The sequence below is a fragment of the Neolamprologus brichardi genome, chromosome 7 (assembly GCF_056152115.1).
Source record: "Neolamprologus brichardi isolate AB-2024 chromosome 7, ASM5615211v1, whole genome shotgun sequence".
Classification (NCBI taxonomy): domain Eukaryota; kingdom Metazoa; phylum Chordata; class Actinopteri; order Cichliformes; family Cichlidae; genus Neolamprologus; species Neolamprologus brichardi.
This window is the reverse complement of record NC_142110.1, coordinates 10,353,288-10,374,084: the sequence shown is the minus strand read 5'-3', so window position 1 is coordinate 10,374,084 and position 20,797 is coordinate 10,353,288. Positions and strand designations below refer to the sequence as shown.

The following is a 20,797-nucleotide window of genomic DNA, read 5'->3' as shown; positions in this document are numbered from 1 at the left end:
TTGGTACCTGGTGGGCTGGAGCATTTCAGAAACTGTTGATCTACTAGGATTTTCCTATACAACTATCTCTTTACTGAGAACGGTCTGATTAAGGGAAAATATGCAATATATGAAACATAAAATATAAAAATGTTCATGCCAGAAGTCAGAGGACAATTCATTAGATTGCTTTGAGCTGATAGGAAGGCAGCAGTAAGTCAAATGGCCACTTGTTACAACCAAAGTCCGCAGAAGAACATCTCGGAAAGTATAATACATCAAACCTTGAAGTAGATATGTTACAGCACCAGAGGACCACACCTGATGCCACTTCCTTTAGCTAAAAAAGAAAAGTGAGGATACAAGGTTGTCACACAAGGTTATTAAAATTCAACAACAGAAAAAGGTCTGATGAGCTTCTAGTTCTGCTGCTACACAATAAGACCCAAATTTGTTGTAAATACACTGAAAGGATGGGGGGGGGGGGGGGGGGGGGGGAATCTTTTTTGCCCCACTTTGTGCCCTTAGTACCATTTGAGGATCATTTAAATGTCACAACCTACCTGTGTATTGTTGCTGACCCTGTCCATTTGTTTCCTGCAGCATGACACACCATATCACAAAGCTAAAACCATCTCAGACTGGTTTCTTAAACATGACAGTGAGTTCACTGCATCCAAATGGCCTTTAAAGTTACCTGATCTCGATCCAATAGAGCACTAGATGTGGTGGAGTGGAAGATTCTCATCATGGACGTGCAGCCAACACATCTACAGCAGCTGTTTGATGTCATTGTGTTTTTAATATTCCGGGAGAAATCTGGCAGCTGCTTCTTGAGAAACTGAAGTCTGAGCTGTAGATAAGTCAGATTCAAAAGAACACACCATTTTCCCTTGTTTTGAATCCTCATGTTGTGACCATCTGAATAGTGGTCGTCTGTATCTCATTTGTCTGTGGAGAAGACTTCTGGCGATGGATGAACAGTTCTGTAACAGGAATATCCACAAGAAAAACTCTCAGAGGGATTGCAGGATTCTTTTCTTTATGTTTTTTAATGAACCCTAAACAATATGAGACTGCGCCCAAATCCCTGGTTAGGTTTTTCCTTTTCAACCATGTATGTGTAAAAGAAAAGTGTCAAAAATGTATTGTTTGCCTTTGTTGATTTTGATTTTTTTTTAAACTCAGCAAACATTGAATCATTCATTTTTAGGACTAATGTATAAACAACATTGCCGTACCTTTATTTTAAGTGCAGAGAAACATTTGAAATGGGAGACACTTCTTGATGTATAGCTCCACATCACATAAAGTCATTAAAAACATGCACATGGTACTTCCTACCAGTACTGGCCAACAAGAGATCCATTCTTAACATGATGATCATTTGAAAAATGAAATGACAGACTCCACAACATAGTTATCTGTAACTTTCTCGTGTTTTTCTAACAGCTGTTCAGCACTTTTGTCAGTATTTGTTGTTTTGAAATGTTTGTTATAAATAAGCTTCATAAAAAATGAAACAAATTACATAAATGGCGAGTGTTCCACTTTTAGTGAGTCAAATTTTGAATCAAGTAATCTCCTTAAAATTTATTGTATAATCAGGTCTCAAAGATCATGCAGTGTAAACACCACATTCTAATTTTTTCTACCTTTTGTTTAGACAGTTTGAGCTGTATATAAAAAGAGGACGTGTGTTCTTTTAACGTTTGCCCGTTGTGAAATTCACACTGTAAGACAAGTTGTCTAAGATGAGGCCAATAATGTGGCAGTGGATGGATGAACACACATATGGATGGATGGAGCATGTTGCCTATAAACTTGTAATTCCATAATTGCAGGCGTTGCAGCGATGGAAACAAAATAAACCTTGTTTCTTAGATTGTGTATATTTTAGTTTTAATCAACTTACATTTCCAGTAGAGAGGTTCAAGCAGCTGCTTTTTTTTCTCTTTGGACAGGAAGGCTTGAGCAATACCACAACATGTGGTTTTAATTGTGAATCGAACAACACTGTAGTCTGGATCAATGTGTGAGTACTCAAAACGTTATGTATGTTTTTATACAAACTTATTAACTAAGACCTTAGTGTGTGTCTCTGTGGTCTGCAGCACGGCCTGATTGTAGGTGTAAGACTTTTAGACCTGTATATGAGCATGAATTATTTGTAGCAAAGTATCCCATAGCACAAGAGGATGCTACAAAACAATGTGACACATTTAGCATTCCTTTAGATTTTCCTTTAGAAATAGATTTGAGTAAACAATCAGATCACAAAGCAACTAGATTAAGTAAACTTTGAGTGTGTAATGATAAATACATTTGTACTCTACAGAAAACAGGACAAAACAGGACTAAAACTCGGTTGCTGTAACTTGACTGAAACCTTAACACTGCACACACTACACTACACATGTTTTATTTAACAAGCACAAAAACATAAAGCCTCTTGATAATAGGCTGATGGGAAAGAGCATCAGTTACCGACAAACCCTAAAATCTTTTCGGGCATTGCATAACCTGTCACCACTTATAGTCTGCCTGAATTCACTTTACAATAGGTCACTTCTAATTTTATTTGCAGTGCTGGAAGTAGTGTAAAACAGCACTTGGTGCTATCCTTCCCAAACTTGTTATTCTCTTGAAGATCTTGCTCACTTTGCCTCTGTTTCTGCAGAAATCTGTGATGCTCTGAAGTTACACAACAAAATAAATGCTGATTCAGATCTTTTCAAACGAGTTTGATGGTCTGAGCATCCCTCAAACACTTGGGGGTAAAAACAGCCCATTGTTCTGAATGGCAGCACATGCAGGATCAATGAATTTGAATTCCCGTCATTCCTGTGAGTCATCCAGGCAATTTCCTGCTGAGAGGAATTCCTGGTTTTCATCTAGCATCTGGAAAAGTAATTTGACACTGTGCTGTGGCAGAGCTTCTAGGACAGGTCAGTAGTTTTGCTTTCCCTAACCTTAAATGTATATGCTACCTGCAGTATTACTACACGTGTACATGTGTAAAAGGCGGACGCTCACTTTCTCTGAAGACTGTGACTCATATTCTCCCATAAGTGATGCATCATGAATTATTAATGAAGGCTTGCAGTGTCCCTCTGTCATAGCTCAGGAGGCAACTCTTGTCCCGACGACAGAAACACAATTGCATCTATTTTTTGGGGGGAGGGGGGTATAATACAGTCACAAACGCTCAAATATGCATCTTTGATATTTGGAAATAATACATGCACAAACTGTGGATTAAATAAACATAGATATATACAAACACCTCCAGCAAAAGGAAAATTTCTTCATCCTTTTTAGGAGAATTTGTTTGCAATTGAGAAAAACCATAACCACTCTGAGTAACAAGATTGATATAAAGATAACAGACGCATTTGTTTCCAAACTCGCAATTTATTTTGTTTCCTGCATACAAAAAGTTCACATACTGGCAGACAAAACTCATAATTTAAAAGCTTTAATTCACAACAGATGTTAGAGAAACTTTTTTTTTTTACTTACCAAGCAGAAACCTGCTCGGTAACTGTTACCACTTGGCAGTTAGATAGTTCATATCATTCCTTCTAGTCTTTCATGAATAATACGCTGTTCCCGTTGAAAAAGCAGGACAATGTCACACATTTGTTGTCTTTCCCAGAAATACGTCCTTTCCCCCCTTTTTTCCATCAATTTTCACATTCTTTTAAGTATCTGTTTATTTGACCCCAAATTTGGCATTGATTTCAATCTCTTTATGAGACCTCATGAGAATAAGACGGTTTTACTGTAAGTTACCTTGAGCGAAAAGCACAATTACCATCATGCCCCTGTGTTTTTCCCTATGGATCAAACACACAGTGGTTCTTGGACTCTCTGACCCTTTTTCTCTTTTCATTTTTGTTTCAGAGAAACGAAACATGCTCTGCACACCATCTCCCCTCCTTAACATCTGTTTCTAAAAATAACTCTTTTTAGGGGAAAGGGGCCTTTAAAACATTTTTCCAAGAAGAGCACTGACTTTGAGAAACATGGACATAACTGTTTGAGCGCGACATCTAAAGTGCTGAGAAAAGGAGATGCTGATAATTAAGTCAATTAAGTTGAACTCGTATATTTCACATTAAACAGAAACTTTTGTGGAAATCTGGCACCAAAAATAATGTAACTGTAAATTGTAATTTGATGGATGAAAGTGTAATTGCTGAAAGCTGCTACAGACTGTCAGTCACACTAAATACATTCCAGCATAATTGCTACCTCGAATATTCTGCGATCGCCACACTGCTTTAGTGGCTTTAAAGATTATAATGTTGACATAAACATGAACCGAGGTGCATTGAACAGCTTATTCAAGTTGCAGTGTTTGGTTTTTGATCTGGTGACATTCTAAGTAATTTCTGAAGTTATCAAACAAGTTCACAGTGAAAATCCACTCTGTTACCTCACTTTTCCATTTAAAACGTATGATTTTATTATTTTCAGTTATATTCTTGCTTATTGGTAAATTCAAAAGTGGAATTTCTCATATGATGCAATGTCATAAAATTACACCGTGTCAGTGCATGATATGACTTATGCAGTGAGTCGAGCAGTAAAAAGTTTATTTGCACCTTGGGCGCTGCGATACCTTAAAGTCTGCATATATGTATGGATATACACATGTTCGAAAAAAAAATGACGAATGTCTCCAAGAGGTAAGAAAGTAATAAAATTACTTCATTATCAATCAAAGCAACTCATAGACTTATCTCTAAATGATGAATGTGTCTGAAATGTATTGCGCATTCAACTTCTCCCTGTCTGATGCAGTACCACCAGCAGATTTGGGGGCATGATAAGGAGAGGTAACTGAGGGGGCGGATGCGGGGGGGAATGGGGGGTCGGAGAGAGAGGTGAGTAAGAGATGAGTCAACAGCTCTGCAATATAAGATGTCCTGATGGAGCCTAACAGTGGCATACTCGCAGACACCAAACCGAGGTAAGGTCAACTCTCTGCTCCTCTTTGCACGGCTCATTCACCTTAATCTCACAGGGGCTGATGTCTTTGTTTCTAAGTCTGTGTCAACTATCAGACTTGTGGTTTCTCCATTCATGAGTGCAGCTTTCTGATGATATTAAATTTAAAATGTGTAGCGAAGGATGTCAGTGACGAAAGTTTTTATAGAGAAATTCTTGCTTATTAGTTACATGTGTTTTAACTGAAGTTAAAGTTTAGAGGGTGTAAAGGAAACTTGTACTTTCTTTTACTGTTCTCAGAGAATTTTGGTAACATTTTGGAAACTGGAGAGACTAATTGCGGCAGCCAAAATCAGTGATCTTTGTACCTGTTATACAGCCAGAAACTCACAGGTGTCTCTATCACAAATATTTGCACCAAAGAGGTTGAGTAAATTACTGGCAGGAAGCATGTGTACAAACATCTGTAATGTGATTAGATATTGATAGGAACTCATGCAGTTTTTTTTTAGTGAGATGATATAGTGAAAGAGAAAGAAAGAAAAGGATTCTTTATCTCTAATCGTTTAATTTTCCATTCCTCTCCTAGGAACACCATCTTCTTTCTTTGTTCTTTACAACAGTGGAAATACACAACGCTATGGACTACGGTCTGGTGCTCCTGTTTTCTCTGTTTCAAGCTTTAAGCATGGGCACAGCAGCTCCTTTGCCAGTGGAAGTAGTGACGATGAAATCAAAAGTGAAGTGGATGGCTGAACAGCTGCTGGTTAGGCTGGACAATGACACAGAGGTAGATATAGTTCTGTGTACAAAGACAGAATTTATAGTGTTTGAAAGAGTCGATGTGTTATTAACCCTAATGCGTTCGCCTCCCAGTTAAAGGTTCCGGCCAACCCACCTTTTGATGATTTGGATGGAACTTCCTCCATAGTGACGGTCTTGAATGGTTACAACAGCCTGATCTCGGACACCTTTAATGGGGTCGCCCAGATCAAGTACGACATCTCTTCACTGACAGGCTACATTGATCTGTGGAGGCAGGAGCACTGCAGCCAACAGCGACCAAAGCCTGAAGTACCAGGGCCACTGCAAGAGCTACAGAGCCAGAAAGAATACATTCACACCGTGGGCATTGAGGCGCCCATGAGAGTGAAGGAGTTTCTAAAACGGCTGCTGAAGAACCTGGATCAGCTGGAGACTTGCTGAAGGATGTACATCAGGACCAGTATTTCCAAGCTATCGCCCTGATTGTTGGACAACATTTGTAAAGTCTCCATCAGCGATGCCTGACTTAACATTCTGAGTTGTCCACGTTGAAAACTTGATAATGTTTTGAACTGAAATTATTATTGAACAGGCACTTATTTATATACACTGTGTATTTATTTATATATGGTAATTAGAAGATATGTATTTTGTAAAATAATGTTTTTTTTACCACGGCAACACAAATGTTTCAGGAGAAATTTTAAATGACACAAAAATAAATCAGCTGTTTACAAGGTTTGTACTATGACACTGCTGTTGTGTCAACAAAGAGCTCTGAGTGAAGAATGTGTTTCCCATTAAGCCAGTCATCAAGCTGACTCAGGAGTGTAGCATTAAAACTGGAGGATATGTCATGATGAACGACGATGTCATCCTTGGAAATTACTGACAGCCATCCTGAAACTTGCCAAGAAAGCTGCATGATGTTTGCATGAGAGCTGGAAGAATTGGGGAGGAGGAACTTTATTTCAGTGCAATATCACATCTTCCAAAAATGTCTATTTTTATCCACGGATGACACGTTATTTTGCTGTGCAGCTGGCACTAATTTTGTTGCAATAAAATATCAATGCATTTTTTAACAAACTGATTTTTGGTGTTGTGTGAAGTTCTCTCACTTTTGTCTAGTGGATTTAAGATGAAATCAGAATAATCAGAATGAAGTGAAAAAGGCACGTACAGCAGGTTAATGTATAATTTCATCGTGGGTGTTCATCTCTTGCTACACTTGTACAGTCAGGGGACATGAGTGGGAAGTGTTTTCCCAGAGCTATCGGCTTATGATTAACTGCTGATAAAAACTAACATGAGAAAAGCGAGTGTAAGGAAAACCATCGTAAGACACTAATAAATCTTTCAACACGACAAATGTGAGTCGCAACAAAATACGACGCTTTATTTTCTCCTTAAAATCCAGGTACGTGTACAAAAATGTATCCTTACATAGGTTTACTTCGCTGGTTAAAAGAGTAAACAAACAGACAGAATGAATGAGGTTTAGCATGTGGGCATCAAGCTGTACAGTTTACTTTCAGTTTGACACAAAACCAACTTCTAGGAAAATCTGTTGTACTCTCAAACCTCACACAGAGTGCCAAATATAGAGTTCCTGTTTTTCGGAACTTAACCTGACACACACACACACACACACACACACACACACACACACACACACACACACACACACACACACACACACACACACACACACACACACACACACACACACACACACACACACACACACACACACACACACACACACACACACACACACACACACACACACACACACATTCTCACACGTACACAAAAGCACAGCTAACTATCGAACCATTTACTTCTTTTGATGCTGGCGCCACTGTTGCCCATCAGTTTCTTCTTGTACTGCTCCACCAGGCTCTCAAAGCGGTCTCCATGCTTTTGCTTGAAATGCTTCTTATCCGTTTTAACCTTCTGAAAAGACACAAAACAAAATGTCATGCGGTGTTACAGGACAATAAAACAAGCAACTTATTATTCTATAAACAAAAACAAAAAAAAGGTTTAGGAGTACTGCTGACAGACCGTATGAGTAATGTGACTGCAGTGTAGGGCTGTTCGATATAACAATATATATCGGATGACGATATAAAAACGTCTATCGTTTCATTTTACGCTATTGTTTGTTTCGTGGGGTCGCAAAATAAACTGTTTACGGCAATATTTTTTCACCGTTTTGATGGTCACTGTAGTGGCTATATTAATTTTGTAAAGTTCTCTCTTTCTCTTATATTTTATATAACCACACTACAGACGGACAAGCGCCTGTTTTTGTTGTCGTTAGCAACAACGACGGTAACACCATCGCATGTCCGCTTGTTTATGTTCCACATAAACCATAGGTGTCAAACTCTGGCCCTAATTACATTTGGCCCGCGAAGCCATACCAAATTACTATTAGAGCTGGCCTACTGGTATTATACAGCTAATATGTATATTGTTTAGTATTAAGCTTTGCTTGTTCCATATTCAGTTTTTCAGCAAAACTTGTTTGAGTCCATAAGAAAAGATTCATTCTTATATCTGGAGGAATAAATATATTTCAATAAATATTAACGTTATCCCGCGACTTTGTTCCAGTTTTGAATTTTGGCCCACTGTGTATTTCAGTTTGACACTCCTGACATAAACCTTTCACAATAAAGCTCAAGATCCTGTTGAGACTTTTCAAAATAAACTGAATCACGTGAAAGAGCAGATTATTTACGGATGAGAAGTAAAAAAAAGCCGCCAGGTGCTAAAAAATAAACCTTAGACTCAAACGTTAGAACAGGCTTTTCCCCGCAGCACGCCGTGTAATAAATACAAAGAAAACGGCGGCCGTTACAACTTATGTCTAAAAATGTATAGTTTCATGCATCGGTTAAAACACTCGACTCCAGCAACATGACGCGCAGCTGAAAACACTTCCTGCAAGACGAGCTGCCCGAGATTCCCAGAATTTACAGAAAATGTTACCTTTTTGTGATTTATCGGGATGATAGAATTCTTATATCGGGATATGAGATTTTGGTCATATCGCACAGCCCTACTGCAGTGTACTAACTAACAGTTAGTAACACTAATATAGTGTGACTACTCCAAGTCAGGGATGTCAAACATAACACCTGGGCCGTAATCAGCCAAGCAAAGACTCCAATCTACCCCACTAGATGTCTTTAAAAAATGTGAAGGAGGACATAAATTTTGGATCTTTAGCTGTATTATTATCCTACTGATTAAGACCTCCACCACAGCCATTCATATACACCAAAGAAAATTTGTTTGTTTGTTTTTTTCAATTATGTACAACAAAAATTTATTTTACACATACACTATACGAATGAACAGAATCTTTCTGCTTTATAATCACAGAAAACTTGGTATTCAGCTGTCAGGACCTTTTCTGTAATTTTCCAAAATAATATTATATAAAAATAAATATAAAAATACTGCGATGCAAGCTGTTATCAGAGACTGTACTGACAAAAATGAATACATGAAACAGTAAACTTCTATCAACATTAACCAACACAAAGATGAAGGTAGAGGAGAAGTTTGATTTCTTGCAAATACCGATCGTTAACACTTTGTCACTTAAATTATTTTACATTTTGATGTTTTAATCTTTCTTTTAACTGACAGTGATATTAGCTCCCTGACATTCATGTGTTTGCACAATTTGCAGTAATGCAGAGAGAAAGAGACAGAATATCAACCAAAAATCCACCAAAAAAAGACTATGAATCAAGTGAATCAAGTATTAGATCTCCAAGCAAAACATGAATAAGTACTTGGTAGAGAAATCCTTGTTCGTAAGGAAAGCCGTAAGACATTTCTTGTTGGTCTCACATCATTTTTAGAGGCATCTTAGCCCACTCCTCTTTACAGAAACTCTCTAAACCCTTCGGATTTCCTGGCTGCCACTTTTCAAATCGAAACTTAAATTCCCTCCACACATTTTCTATTAGACTGACATCTGGCCGCAACACTCACTCCCAGGACTTCTCTGAATCCTTTTATATCACTGAAAAACTTAAGACGGACCAGTACTTGAGCGTTCTTGAGCAAGGGGATGTTGTGTGCACTGCAAGATTTCTAGACATTATGTGTTACCAGTTGCTTTGTACACATAGTTGAGATGAGGAGAATGTAATTGACTGACTGATTGTAATCTGGCTGAGTTAATGCGAGTTGCACACAATGACATGCAAATCAATTTATAACATTTATGCAGTGCGTTTCAGGTTTATTGCAATGTTTGTGCAATATCGCTAAATTAGAAACATCCTGTCTCAGAGTGAAATAAAGAACGTGGCAGGACTACTGTAATTCCTTATCAGAATGTCCTAAAAATGTCCCAGATAAGCCTTCAGTCGATCAATGCTGCATTTGGACAGGAACGAGAAAAAGAGAGCATACTTCTCCCATACTGGCTTCTCTTCATTGGCTCCCTGTTAAATTCACTGAATCAATCATATTTAAAGTCCTTCTCACATACAAGGTCTTGAATAACAAGGACCTTATAGTGCCGCACCATCTCAATAGGGCACTTTGCTTACTGGAGGTTCCAAGAGTATTTCAAAGTAAAATGGGAAGCAGCTCCCAGTTTGGATCCAGGAGACAGACACGCTCTCTACTCTTAAATTAGGCTTAAAACTTTCTTTTTTGATAAAGCATATACTGTAATTGTCAGGCTATAAGCCGCTACTTTTTGCACAAGCTTTGAACCCTGCGGCTTTTAGTCAGGTGCGGCTTTTCTAAGGATTGTCCATGATTTTTGTCATATCGTAAGACGATGTGTTTTATTTGTTCCGCTGTTGTACGGCACTACGTTGCCTGGCGGAAGGGCATGTGATCAGACACACAGTATCGGGGTTCAAGAGTGGTATGTTGGTCACATGTCCAAACGCCAGGCAACATAGTGCCGTACAAGTAGCGCGAAAAACAAACTTCAAAGCAGCGCTACACGTTCAGCGGGAGGCGTGGATGATGAGCGGCGATAAACTTGCAAAAAGCAAGTTATGCTCAACTCCACCGGTGGAATCTGACAGCGTGGAAAAGTGTGAAAACATCCACGATCACCAACGGATTTCGAAGGGCTGGACTGCTGCATGATGGAGAGGAGGACACCGCCACGGCCCTTCTGAGGGTGTTCGACTCTGACACTGACAACGAGGATTTGTTTGGTTTTGAAAGTGACAACGAAGGAAAGAAGCTGAAAGTGGATGACGTAGCCATCCTGAGCCTGTTCGTATCCGACACTGGAGAAGAGGACTTTGGTGGTTTTAGTGCGCAGGAAGATGGTGGTGAATGACTGACTTTTCTTCTTGTTAAAGCCGTGTCACTGCACCTGAGCCTAAAAGGTAGGCCGAATCTATTTTTCTGGTGTGCTGTAGGTTATTGTTATGTACTACATTTGTTACTCATTTATGATGCACAGTACATGTTTCGTACTTGTAATTACCGCTACTTGTACATATACCTAAAAAGTTATGCAAACATGTACCCCTAACTTGTTTTCAAAATATTAATAAAAGGGATGTGTCTCCAAACAGCCATCTCTTTCCTGACAACTCGCTTTGTGCATATTCTCTTACATATGATAAGTCAACATTGAAACACCTGCGGCTTTTAGTCAGGTGCGGCTAATGTATGTACAAAACAGGATTTTCCTCTGATTTTAGCTTGTGCGGCTAATATTCAGGTGCGCTTTGTAGTGCGGGAAATACGGTAGTTAGGGCAGGATCAGGTGACCCTGAATCCTCCCTTACAGTCCAACAAGCCAAGGCTGTTGGGGTGCTTCCCATAATGCACTAAGCATTGCAACTTCATACACCTCTTTCCACTCTCCATTAGCCCTTTTCCACTAGTACCTACTCCATTCTGTTCAACTCAGTTTTTATGGTAGCAGTACCTGGTGCCAGGCACTTTTTTGGTACCTGCTCGCCTGTGTTCAAAGCTGAGTCCATCTGAAAATCTGACCTCAACAGACCACATGCCACCGATTGGCCAGTCAATGGCATCACTTGATGATAGTGGTGCAACGGATCAAAAATCTCACGGTTCGGATCGGATCATGGTTTTAAGTCACGGATCGGATCAGCAAAAAAAGAAAAAAGACAAAAATTTAACATTTACTTATTTACTTATTGAAGTAATTTTTGCCCTGTTAAAAACATTCAACTCAAGACTCATTCCACACAATTATAAAAGAAAATTATGGTTCACCATATGGCAGTATAGGGCTTTGTATCTACCACTCAATTCAATTCAATTTTATTTATAAAGCGCCAAATCACAAAAACAATCGCCTCAAGGCGCTTTATATTGTAAGGTAGACCCTACAATAATACATACCGCTCATTATATCGCACTCCGTTGTGATATAATGAGCTGTCACGGTCACGTAGCTTTCCGTTGCCCTGGAGGTCCACCCATTTGTAGTAGTTAGGGCAACAGAAGATGCCTGGGACAGTTCAGCCATAACTTTAAACTTTTCCTGCTCATACATGCTTGGAACGATCTTGCCACTAAAGTGGACGTGCAACGGGATATCATAGCGTGGCTCAAGCATGTTCATCATAGTTTAAACCCCTTGTTTTGCACAACGGAATACGGCCTCCAGTCTGCAGCTAAACACCCCAATAGTTTTTGTAATAGCTCAAATCTTCGGATCACGTGTGTGGCGAACCGTGGAGTGGGATCGGTTCGGATTACGGATCAACCGTGATCCGTTGCACCACTACTACGACTAATTAGAGCGACTTCTTCACAAACATCAAAACTCTAATTTTTCAAACCCAGCAACAAGAGAAAGACCTACACAAAACCAACACCGTTAGCCCGAGTCTGACAAAAAGGGCATAGACGGAGCAGCAGGTATATCATCCCCTCGACAACCGTCCTTTGTTGTGTTGTTTGTGTCATATACACGTAACGTTAGGGCTGCTCGATTATGGCAAAAATGATAATAACGATTATTTTCACTGAAATTGAGATCTCAATTAGTTGACGATATTTATTTAACAATAACAATGTATTGAATAATGACTTTAAAGATTGTCAAAAAATAATATAACATAGTGTGCAAATACTGATAACAGTACAAATGTTTGCAAAATAAAAAATAAATGAAAAATGTAAACATCTATGTTTAGTGAACTTTGCAGTGTTGCTCTGTGGTGCAGCTACGACACTGTAGCAAAGTTTACACACTATGTCTACTTGATCCACGTCTGACTCCGCGAACCCATAATGTTTCCACACCACTGAAGTTTTTTTTACCTCTCTTTTCAACCAACAGCAGTCACTCTCCTCTCCAAATAACTTCTGCTTAGCTTTCCGAGCTTCCTTCGGGTCCTCTTAATCAGCGGCCTCGAACCCCCGGGCCTCGGACTGGTACCGGTCCGTGAGTCGTTTGGTACCGGGCCGCGAGAGTTGAGGCTCAGGTGTGAAATGTATAGTTTTCAGGGCTTTTATCAGTTTTCAGTGTTATTTTGTTATCGTTTTTATCGTTTACTCGGTTTTCCTTGGTCTTTTCACATGTGTTATGAATAAATTTTCTTTTTTTCGGTACCGGTACTAGTTTTATTTTGTTGTATTTATCCGCGACACCTTAAAGGCCGGTCCATGAAAATATTGTCGGGCATAAACCGGTCCGTGGCGCAAAAAAGGTTGGAGACCGCTGCTCTTAATTGTTGTGACACGTGTTCAAAATGCAGAGAGGTGCGCTCGATTTGCAACACGGAGCAGCGCGAGAGTAAAGCATGAGGGAGGGGCTAATAATCGGCTCAGTCATTTTTAATGATTGTTGAAAGCCCAGATCGTAATCGAGATTAAAATTCGATTAATTGAGCAGCCCTACGTGACGTCATGTGGCTTTCGGACACATTGCTATAACGTCCCCACTGTCCTTAAACTGTAAAATTTATTTTTTTTTGTTTACAAACTTTCACTCGCATCAGCTCTTCTAAATACACTGCAAGAAACACCTTTTGAGTTAAGCGTCTTCTCAACTACCTTCAAATTTCTTCAGGTTTAAGAACTGTTTAAGTGTAAAAAGTGCAGTAAAATGGCCTAAATAATAAGGCTATGGTGTTTTAAAATTAAGAATGACTACTTTTAAGTATTCTGCCATCAATCCATAGGTGCTATTTACTCTACAATGTTTTGTGACTATTACTCAAGATTACAAATAAGCACATGTAACACCAAATTTGCAAACCTGGTTTCTGGGCTGTGTGGGCTTCTCAATCTGTCGCTTTGGTCGCTCCTTCCTGGTTGATCCAGGCTTGGCTTTCTTAGGCGGAGGGGCTTTCTGCTGCTTTCTCTTGTCACGCGATCTGCAAAGGATGAAAGTTCCCATTGCGGAGTGACGGTCAGTATGTCCGTCTAGTTTTTAATTTGTGAAATTGGGCACATACACCTAAAATATTTGTGTTATAGCCTTTGTTTTCAGAAGTACAAAGTGACCGGTGAGGGAACGACAGGCAACTACTTAAAGTAGTAAAAACAACACCTGATCTTTGGTCCCTGATGGGAAGGCAAAGGCAGCACTTTCTTTCGTTTCTTCCCATTCTGCAAATCTACGTGTTCAACCTCAGATGTGGTCTGGAAGCCTGAAAAGTGTTGGTCTTGTTTCTGGCCTTCAGGAATACCTGATAAATATAGAAAAATGCACAGATGGAGTATTTAAAGAAGAATAAAATAAAAAGTAAACTTGAAAGTATTAAATATAAGAAAGCACATTTATGTATCAGAGCAGCTGTTTTCAATCACGCACCAAAAGCTGTGATACTCGTGACACGCCACTCTAATAAACCGTCATATCCAGTGATCAAATATACTAAATGATAACAAAAATAATCTTTTCTTACTTTTTTCCTCTGCCGTTTTCTTCAGTGAGGATTGTGCTTTATTCCCACCTTTCCCTGGTCCTTTTCCATCTCCGGCTGTTTGGGACTTGGGTTTTACTCCTCCTTTGTTAGCCTGATTTTTTAAAAACTCCTGCAAAAATAAACACAGACTTACTTCCTATTAAAAAGCTCTCTTCTTGTTTTTAGAATTTCCAAAGATACTTTAAGCTGCGACTAACACGCAGATCAGTACAAACGTACCTTGCTCTTTTGTTGCCGCATTTCTTTTATTTTGAGTTTTCTTAAATCCTCCAGGGAGAACTCAACAATGGGTCTCTGCAAAATGACACAAAAAACACTTATGCCTGACTGATCCGAGACTGCTTGTGGGCCAGGAAAAGAAATATGAAAACAGAATTTGGTGCATGAAACAAAAAAATTAACCACAATGCAAAGAGGAAAAGAGGCTAAAATAGTGCCACTTCTCAAACACTCTGCCACTGATTTCGGCACTTCTGTACCTTTTGTGAGCCAAAGACGTAAGGGTTGTTGTTAAGGTAGCGAAGCGTGGCGAGAGCATGTTCGTGATCCTGGAACTGAACAAAGCCATAGCCTAACGATTGTCCCATCACTTGACCCTTCTCGGGCTTCTTGTCGTAGATGACCCGGCACTAAAAAGAGAAACAGTTGGTTTCACACACGCACGAGAAAAAGAATTACCACAACACCCCCTGCTGGGCACAAAACATTTTTTTCCTTACAAAACTGTGACAAATTAACAATCTACGTCAAGCCTAATGGTGTAGTCTCACCTCTGTGATGCGAACTCCCTTTACTCCTTTCACAGCTTGAAGGCAGAGTGATTTGAGTTTTTTGCTGTCCACTGACTTCGGCAGGTTGTGCACACACAGGCGAGTCTTTGACACAAACACGTTTATGTCCCGAAGCTTGGCCCTCTTTATTTCTTCAAACTAAGAAACAAAAAAAAGGCAACAGCAAATAATGACTCAAAATGGAAGCAATTAGAAAGAGCAAGTGAAAGATTCGTTATTATACAACAGAAATCATCCTGCGAGTGGAACGGTTTATGAAAAATGTACTTACTCTGGTTCTTTTGACCATGTCTGTCTCAGGTACACCCTCAGCAGCTTTGGTTCCTGGACGAATCACTGAAAGTTGAGGTGAAAGACAATAACATTCAAAAGCAATTGAGCTACATGGAGCCAGTGCAAATTCCTTTCATGCCCTCTAAAGCCTCCTTTGGGCTGTCCCACAGGAAAGATAACAAGCTGAAGAAAACACTGTGATGATGTCTTTCGCTGTAGCTTCAAAACAATAGTTCGACAACACAGTTCGTCAATCAAGAATATCCATCTATCCATTCTCTTTTTGCTTATCCAGGGGTGGAGCCTCCCAGCTACCATAAGGCGAGAGGCGGGGTGCATGGTACAGGTCGCCAGACCTCTTGTTTTTTTGTAACTTTGTGTGCTGCACCACAATTGTTGCAGCTGGGTTGAAGACATGACTGTACAATTGTGCCAATTTTTACCTCCACTTTAATGATCCTGCACACAAGCTCAGAGACATACTGACACACAGAGGGAGATGCTGCAACTGTTTGAAAACTTCAGAGTTTGTGGAAAGAACCCTCGGCTTCCTGTTTTGACTTATAACTGAGTGGCAACACCCATTGTTTAGGAGAACACTGCAGTGGCTTCTTGCACCTTAACTGCAGGTATAAATGACTGCATCTAGGTGATGACAGCGCAGCAGTAAGCAAAGCGACCACTGCGAAGGGTTTATGGGCACTTTAACACAGCAAGACAGAAGCATTCACACTGAATGACCAGTTAACCTCACCACCATTTAGTGCATGTCTTTGGCCCCGGCCAGGCGGTGATTTTGAATCCAGGTCCGTCTTGCTGTGAGACAACAGTGCTAACCACCGTGCTGCACAAGCACCAAAAACAACCTGGACCAAAATTCAAACCTGCTGCTAAAACCTACACTTCAGCTGCATCAGAAATGTGGTTTTAGTGATTTGAATGAGGCATGGTTGTTAGAGCCAGATGGGCTAGTCTGTATGTTTCACAAACTGCTGCTCTAGCATCTTTAGGATGTGGTGGAACAGGAGATTCCCATCATGGATGTGAAACTGACAAATCTGCATAACGGCGTGATGCTATCATGTCAATGTGAAACAAAATTTCTGAGAAATGTTTCCAGCACTTTGTTGAATCTGTGCCATGAAGAATTAAAGCAGTTCCGAAGGCAAAAGGAGGTCCAACCTGGTACTAGCAAAGTGTAACTAATGAAGTGGCCACAAAGCATATAGCTGCATAAGATAAATGATTACTCACATCCCTCTCTGGCCAGGTACAGGTTCCTCGTGCCCGTTTCGACCTTCTTTTTATCGACCTTCAGCTTCACGGCATCTTCTCTGCTCACTGCTGCAACAATCATCAGCTTTCTGCCGTGTATACGGATACCACCATCCTGCATCAAACATACAAATGTTTGCAAGGCTCGTCTACAACAAGGGTTATTACACAAAAACAAGACTCGAGTGACGCTATAAAAGGGTGAATACACAAGAAATTTGTAATAACAGTGTTCAAATATCAGTTGGACAAGTGACAGATTAGTAAAAATATTTTGCTTCAAGCTAATAACATTTAAATTACCCTCCATGTAGCTTGACAAAAAATAATTAGAAAAATTATTTATTAGTAGTTACTATCAGTTAATATGTTGAATAAAGATACATAGATATACACTGACCACTCAGAGCTATCAATGTGTATCAATTCTGCCCATGCTGTTTCCACAGTCCAATTTAAAAACATCAACATTAAAAGGCCAAATTCCCAAGAAGTGGCTCCATCTAAACAGCGTGTGATTGCACAATAAGTCAAACATCATGTACATTACACTTGATTATATATTACCTCCGCCTCATCCTGTGATGCAGCTATGCATTTATCGGCAGCCTCTTTAGTCTTAAACTGAGCAAAGGCACAACCTGCCAACAATAACACAGAAGAGTGAGTGAACTGGTTCTCTCCAAACAGCTAATAGACACAAGTGTTTCACTTAAGGACTTTCGAGGACTGTCAACCGACCTTTTGAATGTTCTGTATCTGGGTGGAGAACAATCTTTATGTAGTTAAGTTCTCCAAACTGAAGGAGAACTTCCTCTAAGTCTTCTTCCTCCGTGTCAAATGACAGGTTCCTAAATTGGTTTAAATGTAGGTGTTTAAAAAACAAAAGAAACGGGTCTCAGAGAGAGTTTGAGGATGTAAGAATAACAAGAAAACAAACGAGCCACAGTAAAATAAACCAAAGCTGGCTCAGGACTGAGTAGGAGGAAAAATCACTGACCTGATGAAAACCGTTCTGCCCTCTTTCACATCTGAAGGAAGCTGTTTTTTCGAGGTCTTTTTCTCAGCTACGGATAAAAGCCAAATACAGAATGTATGAAAACAACTTCAAAGGAAAGGAAATATTAAATATGTTATTTATACTATCCATACCTAATTGATCTTCTTCATCCTCTTCATCCATACTGCCATCATCATGATCTGAATCAAGGCTTTCTCCATCCTCATCATCATCATCATCACCCTCCTCTTCCCCATCATCATCATCCTCTTCCTCCTCATCTTTTTCATCATCAGAATCACTCACTTCACTGCTTTGTTCACTCCCATCTTCATCACCTGATTCAAATTCCTCTGTAGGCTTCACAGCTGATTTTGAACTGACACTGTGGACAGATGTGGAGCAAAATAACCAGTGTAGTCAATCACCTTTTAACACTCATGGCATATAAACAGAGGAATGCATGTTTGAGGTTCATACTTTTTCTTCTCAGGCGGAGCTTTCGTCTTTTCTTCATCCTCATCGTCTGTGTCACTGTCAGTGTTAGCATTTGCTTCTTCTGGATTTGTACTGGCTATGAAGCAAGAAAAAAAATAATTGTGTTAATGACAACAAGCTTTATATCTTCTGGAACTGGAGCACACAAAGTATTTTTGTCATTTAACTACCTGAATTTGAGGACTGCTGTGTAGTAACAAACTTGTCCTTTGGTACAGCCCAGTCAATTGCTACAGGTCGGCCTGGAGATTAAATGCCAACATTTTAAAAAACAGAAATGTCAAAGTAACAATGTAACAAGTCATAATGAGCTTTTCTTAAGCACACAACTCAACGGTATCACTCACTGACCTTTTATCTCCTTCAAGTTCAAAGCATTAAGTGCTTTTGACGCCTCTGGCACTTTTTTAAACAGGACAAATGCAAATCCACGCATCTTTCCATCTATGAAAAAGCATAAAAATCAACCTCATAACGAATCAATCCACTCCAAAGTCTGGCAATACTTCAACATGCTCACTTATGTATACATCTGCTAAGAAACATATATGTATTTACCAGGTTTGAGGGGGATTTTGACCTCAACAACCGTCCCAAACTTTGCAAATACTTCTTTCAAATGATCCTCTGTGCACTGTAACACATGGTGTGTGTTAGCAAAGGTTTCTGTCAGTGTGCTCTGAGCTGTTACATTTAGTAATCATGAAACATACTGTACCTTAAAGCTGAGATTCCTTATAATAAGTCTTGCTTTCAGTAGCTTTTTCTTGGAGCCTTTCTGCTGATTCTCCTTTGGAGCAGTGACTGCCTCTGTAGGTGCTAAATGACATAAGTGCAAGGTTACCATGGAGACACAGGACTCTCCTAATTGCCAGTTTTGGAACATGTCTTCATACGAACCTTTCTTGTTTTTGTCTTTGATTTTACTCTTGGCGACTGTCAGGGACAGCTTCTGCCCGTCGTATTCTTTAATTTCTTTTAAGGCTCGTTGTGCATCTTCCTCCATGGAATATGTGACAAAACCAAACCCCCGACATTTTTCTGTCTCTGGTTAAAAAATAAATAGACACCACCAACATCTATTATGTACGTAAATGTGTTTATGTTTGCAGTTTTAGTTTAATTCTACTTTCGTACGACTTTTTCCATTGTTATTCTGTATGGTTCTTTCGAATACACGACAGTACCTTTATCTCTGACCACGAAGCATTTCTTTACCGGACCAATTTCTGAGAATATTTCTTCGAGTCGCTCATTAGAAGCTGAATCTGGTAGAGAACCAACAAATATGGTGTGCGCCGCCATGGCTAACTGCTAACTTTACGGCGTGTGCACCAACTCAAAAAGTGAAATGCAGTTTAATACAAATCCACCACAGGAAGCTAATGTCTAAGTTCTCGATAACACGCTTATCAGAGGCATGAATACACGCCACAGAACTGTTTAACTTGGACGTCGTTAGCCACGGGATTAAGTCGCATGTTTACATGTGGAAGTAGCCATCTTTGAAAAAGAACAGAAGTGCATTCGTCACGTGCGCCACCTATTGTCCAGGAGGTTTCAATGTAGGAATAATATCTACATTTAAATAAGCTGATATAAAAGTAAAATTCAGCTTCTTTTTGTGAAGTACCGTTTCTGTCTGATGTTGAGTTTCCTGCATATGGTTACTATTTACTTTAACTTCCCACAATAGCTGTTTTATTGAGGTGGTGCTTCCTGCAGAAAGCCTAAAGGGAGCGTATGATGATCCCTTAATTAATTACTTCAAGAAACAAGAAGCTATTGCGGTTACCAACCATGACAGCACAAATCCAAAACAACTGATTAACTGATATGTTGTTGATTTTCTTTATTCCCAGTTAACCACAAGAGGCCCTTGTGGTTAACAGATATAATTTACCAATAATTTACCTATATCCTTCTGTAAATTTCAGTATTGTTTTGTTTTTTTGTCATGCTTATATTACACTGGATTAATCATTTCTAGGATCTTGTGCTGATAGTAAAGCATAATTGTAATGATAATACTGGGAGTGAGCTACATGGCTTCTGCCACCAGGTGGTGTCTTCAGTAGCTCAAATCCCTTTCTAGGTACAGTACAAACTAAGCATTTACAGTAAAGAAAACAGTGTGGTTTTAAGGCATTGGGCCACTTCAGTTCTCAAACCCTGTAACTCTGCTAAAAGGATTGAATACCATTCTTCCAAAAGATATTCCCTTCTTTAGTGTTACAGTTTTAAAATCACCTTGGGCTATGACATTGTTGGAGAAGTACAGTACCTACCCTACAGAAACTGATTGCATCAAACCATATCTAGAAAAAACATCACAA

General features: G+C 39.5%; 2 protein-coding genes across 2 annotated transcripts; one reads left to right on the top strand and one right to left on the bottom strand.

The window, feature by feature from the left end:
* The first annotated feature begins 5,465 nt into the window (after positions 1-5,465).
* lepa (leptin a) lies at positions 5,466-6,562 on the top strand. Its single transcript, XM_035907198.2, has 2 exons — positions 5,466-5,725; positions 5,812-6,562. The coding sequence occupies exons 1-2, from the start codon at positions 5,576-5,578 to the stop codon at positions 6,139-6,141; spliced, it is 480 nt and encodes a 159-aa protein (XP_035763091.1). The 5' UTR covers positions 5,466-5,575; the 3' UTR covers positions 6,142-6,562.
* A 522-nt stretch (positions 6,563-7,084) lies between these two features.
* rbm28 (RNA binding motif protein 28) lies at positions 7,085-19,957 on the bottom strand. The gene is made up of 20 exons (XM_087843073.1): positions 19,649-19,957; positions 19,362-19,508; positions 19,180-19,280; positions 19,020-19,095; positions 18,813-18,905; positions 18,632-18,703; positions 18,444-18,537; positions 18,116-18,348; positions 17,964-18,030; positions 17,705-17,814; positions 17,531-17,604; positions 16,943-17,078; positions 15,687-15,751; positions 15,395-15,553; positions 15,104-15,253; positions 14,844-14,918; positions 14,604-14,733; positions 14,246-14,384; positions 13,952-14,069; positions 7,085-7,659 (listed from the first exon to the last, which is right to left on the bottom strand). Exons 1-20 carry the CDS (start codon positions 19,764-19,766, stop codon positions 7,525-7,527), a joined length of 2,292 nt encoding a protein of 763 aa, XP_087699199.1. The 5' UTR covers positions 19,767-19,957; the 3' UTR covers positions 7,085-7,524.
* Between the last annotated feature and the right edge of the window lie 840 nt (positions 19,958-20,797).

Coding starts and splice junctions, on each gene's coding strand:
- rbm28 (XM_087843073.1), bottom strand. CDS start 19,766: ATGGCGGCGCACACCATATTTGTTGGTTCTCTACCAGATTCAGCTTCT. Junction 17,605..17,704: donor AGATACAGAACATTCAAAAG/GTCGGTTGACAG, acceptor TATTGTTGGCAG/GTTGTGCCTTTGCTCAGTTT. Junction 14,734..14,843: donor TGCGGCAACAAAAGAGCAAG/GTACGTTTGTAC, acceptor TTATTTTTGCAG/GAGTTTTTAAAAAATCAGGC.
- lepa (XM_035907198.2), top strand. CDS start 5,576: ATGGACTACGGTCTGGTGCTCCTGTTTTCTCTGTTTCAAGCTTTAAGC. Junction 5,726..5,811: donor GGCTGGACAATGACACAGAG/GTAGATATAGTT, acceptor TTCGCCTCCCAG/TTAAAGGTTCCGGCCAACCC.